Genomic DNA, 6,398 nt, shown 5'->3' with positions numbered 1-6,398 from the left:
GTCGCCCTCGTCGATCGTTCGCCGCGGCGAAAGCCCAGCAACATGCACATAGAAGGGAAGGGAAGGGAAGAGGAGGGGGGGGCTTGATTAATTTCGATACAAACCTAACATCGTAGTTGGGATCGACTCTGCTGTCACGCGCACGCCAACTCAGATCAAGGGGAGCGTCTCCTTCGGCCTCGCACCGTAACGTCACGCTCTCTCCTCGCCTCACCGACTCCTGCTGAGTTTTCACCGACACTTGAGGGCCCGCTGTTTCCACAACAGTTTTTTCGCATTTTAACGATTTTTCTCAATCGTTGTCTCTGTTTCTCTCTTCTTATCAGGGGAACGCCAAAAGTAAAAGAAGAAAGAAAAATCGTATCGTATTCTCTCTCGGAATCCTCGTACGCTTGGAAACGCGAATCCGATCGATCGGACGAGAGTTATGCTCGAACGGAAAATCAACGTAAAGGGATACGCGCGATCGGATCGAACCGATAAAACCATCGAAATTTCCCACGAATCCAGTTCCTTTTCCTTTCTTTTTTCTCTCCCTCCAATTACTCCGCGTCAACGCGCGCGAAAAATAATTCGTAACGTTTCCCTCGATTCGTATGCTACACATAAAAAAATGGAAAAGTCGAAATTACGATCGACCGAGTAAACGCAAATGGACGGCATTACACGACTCGTCGAAACGCAACGTAACGAGATTTTCAAAGCAACGTGCGAGTTCTCTGCGGTAAACGGACTGTAACGACCCCCTCCTCCCCTCCCCTCCTCCGATATAGGCGTTCCCCTTGTACGTATGGATCGGTGTGGAGAAATTCGGCCACGGAACTGAAGAATTTCGGAGCGAGCTGGTCGTGGCCGGAATCCCAAGTTCGCGGGCTGACACAGATCCACCTTCCTGGCTGTAACTCGTGTGATGTTGCGTGAATATTTTACCGTGAACTGTTAGCCGAATGAGCTTGCTGAGGCCAGGTCCGATCCCGTTGCTCGCCTGGCACAGATAGAAACCGGCGTGATCTCTGGATACCCGTGAGATCACCAAGGATCCATTCCCCGCAACCCCCGCACCCTCGGTCCCGCTGAATCCCAGCTCCCTATAGTCGCCTGGCGTGTCCATCCCTGTTCAAAGAGAGGGAGAGAGAGAGGGCAACCATTAAGGGAACCTCCAAAGTAACTCCCGTATGATAATTCTCTGTCTGTATTCCGCTTGTTATCCAAGATAATGGTAAACAGAATTTGGAACGCAATACAATTCTATTCTATTTATGAAACTAGGAGAATTAGAAGAATTCTTTCTTTAACTCGAATTCGATTAAGATATTGGATGGATTGAAATTCAAATTTCGATGAAAAATAATAGGGAGGAATATAGAATAATTATTAAATGTATTCGTCGACGGACATCTTGTTCTTTCTTTTTTTTTTTTTTTAGATAGAAAACATTTTATTACGAGCATTATTGTCGTTGATCCACTGCGCCTAGTCAAATTATCCAGCAGATTCGTATCGAGTCGTATCGCGATAGAATTTTAATAGAGCGTTAGAATTTTAATAGAGTGTTATTTTCCAGTATAAAGTTGTCCGTTTTCGAACAAATTTAGAAAGTAAGACAGTCTGACATATTACAATATTCGCAACAGAAACGTTAGAAATTAGAACGTTCGATGACCTGATTTTATATAGAGAGAGAGAAGAAAAAGAAATTTCAAACATTTATCGATTCGTCGAATCACAGGAATTCGACTAGTGAGACAGGCATTTATGACGTTACAGAATTTTATACAGCCGGGGGTATCGGAATATCCTTTCGGAATTCGTCGCATTCTCGAAACGACGGAACAACGTAACCACCGCGGCGGATCAACGTCACTCGACATTCTTTCCGATACAATAAGAATCTGGAATCGGGTGGGTAAATGTCCAAAGGAAACTCAGCGTTGCGTGAAAAGATACAACGTGGGTGGAAATACGATCGAAAAGTACACTTTTCGACTCTCTCGACATCGAGTACGTAGGGGCACGTTGTCGTAGACATTCATCTTCCTCCCTTCCAAAAAAAAGAAAGAATAAAAGGAAAATCGCAGCGTATTAAATCGTTTAATTGATACGCCGCGGTTGATTGGCCGGCTCATTTGAAATGTATCCCTCGCTTAATGAGCAATTTAACTTTGGCGAGATTGGAATAGGGAGAGAGAGAGAGAGAGAGAGAGAGACGAGAAATGGCCCGCGATCGAGGAAAAAGGGAGAAGAAATTTCATTCCTGAGGGGGCGCGATATAATGTTCGTGAACGGGCAACGAACCGGTGAAACTAATTGTACTACCCGTTTCATCGGGCGGAGGGCTTATTTCAGATTGAATGAGACCCGGCTGGAAACGGCCGATCAGCGAAATTTCTGATGGATATCTTCGTCAACCTCCGCCAACCTCGGGTTAAATACACTCGGAACCTCGTAACTCGATGAAAACGGTCGATCGATTCGCGTGAAAAGTCAGCCGGAATTATCATTAAACTTCTTCCGGAAAGGGAAGGGAATAACGCGGGTAAAGAGGAGAGATGTCCCGTGTGTTTCTCCCGTTTCGTTTTCTATTCGACTCGAAAATTAGCTGATAAATTTTTACGGGAAAAATAGATATCTATAATGGGAACAACCTTCGAATAGACCTTCCCTTTTCGTTGCTTATAAATCGAGGCGGAAGCGGCTCACGAATCGATTCCATCTGATAGAATTTTAAATTTTCCCTTACGGTAGGATTCTCCATTTTCCTTTCATTTCTACATTTCCTTTTCTGCTCTTCCTTTCTCTCTCTTTCTCCCTTCGAAAAACATTATACGGAATTCTATGATTATTTCCTTTTTTTCTCTCTCTCTCTCCCTCAACTGGAATCATTATTACTGACGTTTCACTTGAAATTCTATTCTTTCGTTCTTAACAAGGAAATTTTCATGACTGTCTCTCGTAGAAAGAGAAAAGAATCGATAAGAGGCATTGATCTTGCCAATTAAGTAGACTCGAAGCACGAGAGAAACCATTAAAAATAAATAGGAAGGAAACTTTTCGAAAGGAATCACATTACATCCCGGATACACACGTGTGCGTTTATAAAGATCGATGCAGACGAGTCTCTCGTAAAGGGAAACAACCCGTCGAAAAGCGAGCATTGAATTCCGCTTATTAAGTGGTATCAACCTCTTACAGCAACTTGCCCCCGTACTCAAAGCGCGTACCTACGAGTACTTGCACGCGCCAAACAATTTTTCTGCAGTGGAATGCGGTATCATAAATCAGCCGAGGACCGTGGCGAAAAAAATATCGTGGAAAAATACACGAATTTAGAAAAATTTAGAAAAATGGATATGTTTCTAAAAAAAAAAAAAAAAATAAAACCTCGATCCATCCTCGATCACAAATACCTGTCAAATACCTATTAAAAATAACCCATATACAATTTCAAAAGGAGAACGATAAGCTTGCACTCGAGGAGAAAGAACAGGAGTAGATAAGAAAGGTTCCCCTTAAGATTGACTAATCGCATCATCGTTCGGGATCGATGTCCGACATAAGTCACCCTACTTGGGTGGTTTCCGGTAAGACAGAGGGCCAGTTTTTCGGGACTCTGTGCGAGAGAGAGCGGAATCTCTCCGCCACGTTGGGGGACGATGGATACTCGGGGAGGGAGAGTCGTGACTTACCGATCGATTGCTTCCAAGTCACCGTCGGAATGGGGAATCCTTCAGCCTGACAGGCAATGGAGACGCCGTGACCTACAACGGCGTTCTGGTCGATAGGTTCGACCGTCCAGCGCGGCGGCACTAAAAATACCATCCAATTGGCTTAAAATCTTCCGGATCGCCGGCTCCCCGCGGACCGGCGTTTCGTCTTCGCCCGATCTCTCGCCCCGATCCTCGTCGATCGCGTCAATTCACACCGTCGCGTCACCCTTCTCCATCGCTTTGTCCCTGTATACGCGTTCCAGGCAATCGCCTCGTTTTCGCGTGGCTGACACACGCAACACCCGTTTAGGAACTCTCGTTCTGGATAAAGGGTAAAGGATCAGGTGCGGGAGACTCGGCTTCGAAAACGTATTTCGGATGAAAAGAGCGGAGAGGTGAATCGTTGATCGCGAAGCGATGAAGAAAAGTAGCCGTTTCGGTGGAACTCGATGTTCCTCGCATTTTTTTGAAACGGGGAATCGAATTAAAGGGGATGGAGATCGATCGATTCGTCTTCTCCGATCGAAAGGAAGGGAAATCTGATATTTCGTTCGAATTAATTAGCCATTGTTCGCAAGGGAACATCGATCCGCTTTTGTGGAAATGGCGGGACCGGGTTTTTCGTCGACGAGGATCCGACCGATTTCCGAGCGTTTTTCTCTCTACCTGCTACAATTGTCTTTGCTGTCGTGTGGCTTTTGTTTTTTGTAATCGCGTATATACTCGTGTGTGTAGGTGTGTGTGTGTCTCGTGAAAACGCATGCAATTTTCCAACGGGTTTTCGAATGTTACTGGATACTTACTGCAACGCTAGTATAACGTGAACAACAACGTGTGTGGCAACAAAATCGGTGGTGTCTGTGTTTGGACTACTTGAATTGACGATGTCGTATTCAGAGGGGGAGAGTAAGATGTTTATTCATTCGTTGTTGTCGATCAACAGGAAGGAACAAACTAACTAATTTACCAGAAATAACTTCGAGCAGTGATTGAATGAAATGAAATGAAAAAAAAAAAAAAGAAAAGAAAAGAAAACGATCGTCGAATGAAATTAGAAACTGAACGGAGAGAGGGAGGGGAGAAAAAAATATGCGTGCGTTTGTAATTAATCTGTAATTACTGAAACGAAAACGCGTGCTCGTTGCTCGGAAAAATTAATTTGTAAAAAATTAAAAATATACTCGATAACAGGAAGGAATGATAAAATGAAATCGAATAAAGTGTTTCGAACAAATTAAGGGGGAACCAACCGATACACACGTGTATCGGTTAGAGAGGAATAGCATTCCTTGGATTAATCGTAATATAGAGAAAAGTATATCGTAATTGGATAGGATAAAGTGTTGCATGCAAGAATCGTTTCATTTCGAAAATATAAAAAACACGGCAGGCATCATTCCAAGTAAAAAAGATGTGAATACGTAATCGAATAATAAAGGTTTTAAAGAACAACGTATACGGACAAAGCAATAACGGTATCCTATCTCAAAGAACGTTACTTATAATCAGTATAAATACGAATAAAAAACACGCAGAGAAAACTTTCGAGGCACACAGTAAAATAACGTTAATCTCAACATTCTTTCCATCGTCATTCCAAGTTGCTCGTATGTATATAAAGATAAAAATATGAAGGTAGGCGAAAAAAATCGTACGAGAAAATGTACTGAAACCAGTAAACGTTAACTACGCGAACGCATGCTTTTACATCCGTCACAGACATTTTGTTGCATTACACGAGCACAATATAAGTAATATCTCTCGGTACACGAAACCGCTACAAAAAGAAAGAAAGGAAACGAAAAAAAAAAAAAAGAATAAAAATAAAAAAAATAAAAGGATAGAAAAAATGAAAAATAAAAGAAAGATAAAAATAGGAAAATAGAAAATAAAACGACACTATAACTATGGACGAACACGCGTAGAACAAAGGGAACGAAAGATACGAGAGAGAGAAAGAGAAAGAGAGAGAGAGAGAGAGAGAGAAAGATAGAAAGAGAGAAAAAAAAAGAATAATTCGTACGCAATTAAAAAAAGAAAAACGACCGAACAACAAAAACGTTCTAATTCTAGTCAGAAATCAGCACGCTCAACTTTCGAAATCTACAAATCGAACTCTTTACAAATGCTGATGATCAAATGAGGATGTACAAATATATAGTAACGATGAAACAACGAGAAAAGAAAGTAATAATAATAACAACAATTAAGTTTCGTTCTCATTTACTTCTCAGCATCTTTCTTTCTTCTTATTTCTTTCTTTTTTTTTTCTTTTTTTCTCAATTCGTCCATTTTACTTTTTCCAATTTTTTTTTCCCTTACCGACTCGTCGTCAATGGATTAACTTGATGTTGCTTTAACCGTTGCTCGTTGGCGAAACGTGCTCTTCCGGAAAAATTACACGAACGAAAGAAATTCGTGTCCTCGAATTCGTTGCGGTTAACCGGCACGTCGATTGGCATGCATTAAAAACGAAAAAGAGAGACAGAAAGAGAAAGATAGAGAGAGAGAGAGAGAGAGAGAGAAATAGACAGAGATCAAAAAAAAAAAGAAGGAAGATAAATCGTACGACTCGTAAGCCTGCGGTCCCTAGAAAATATTCGTTCTTTTTCTGTGCTGCGTGAAGGAAATCCTGGACTCCCGGCTTGTGTGCTATCACCTATCGTGTCGTATATACTTATACATATATAT

At 42.0% G+C, this 6,398-nt stretch overlaps 1 protein-coding gene across 1 annotated transcript in view; it reads right to left on the bottom strand.

Moving 5' to 3' along the window:
* Nucleotides 1-6,398, bottom strand: part of LOC102670645 (Down syndrome cell adhesion molecule-like protein Dscam2) — a 119,534-nt gene that overhangs the window by 20,540 nt on the left and 92,596 nt on the right. The window contains exons 13-15 of the mRNA XM_031513683.1: nucleotides 3,687-3,806; nucleotides 931-1,113; nucleotides 105-252 (exon numbers count right to left, since the gene is read on the bottom strand). Of these exons, the coding sequence (XP_031369543.1) occupies nucleotides 105-252; nucleotides 931-1,113; nucleotides 3,687-3,806 (451 nt within the window). The remainder of the gene's footprint in view (nucleotides 1-104; nucleotides 253-930; nucleotides 1,114-3,686; nucleotides 3,807-6,398) is intronic.

This window comes from Apis dorsata, unplaced genomic scaffold (genome assembly GCF_000469605.1).
Source record: "Apis dorsata unplaced genomic scaffold, Apis dorsata 1.3 scaffold_683, whole genome shotgun sequence".
Lineage (NCBI taxonomy): Eukaryota > Metazoa > Arthropoda > Insecta > Hymenoptera > Apidae > Apis > Apis dorsata.
This window is presented reverse-complemented; position numbering and strand designations above follow the sequence as displayed.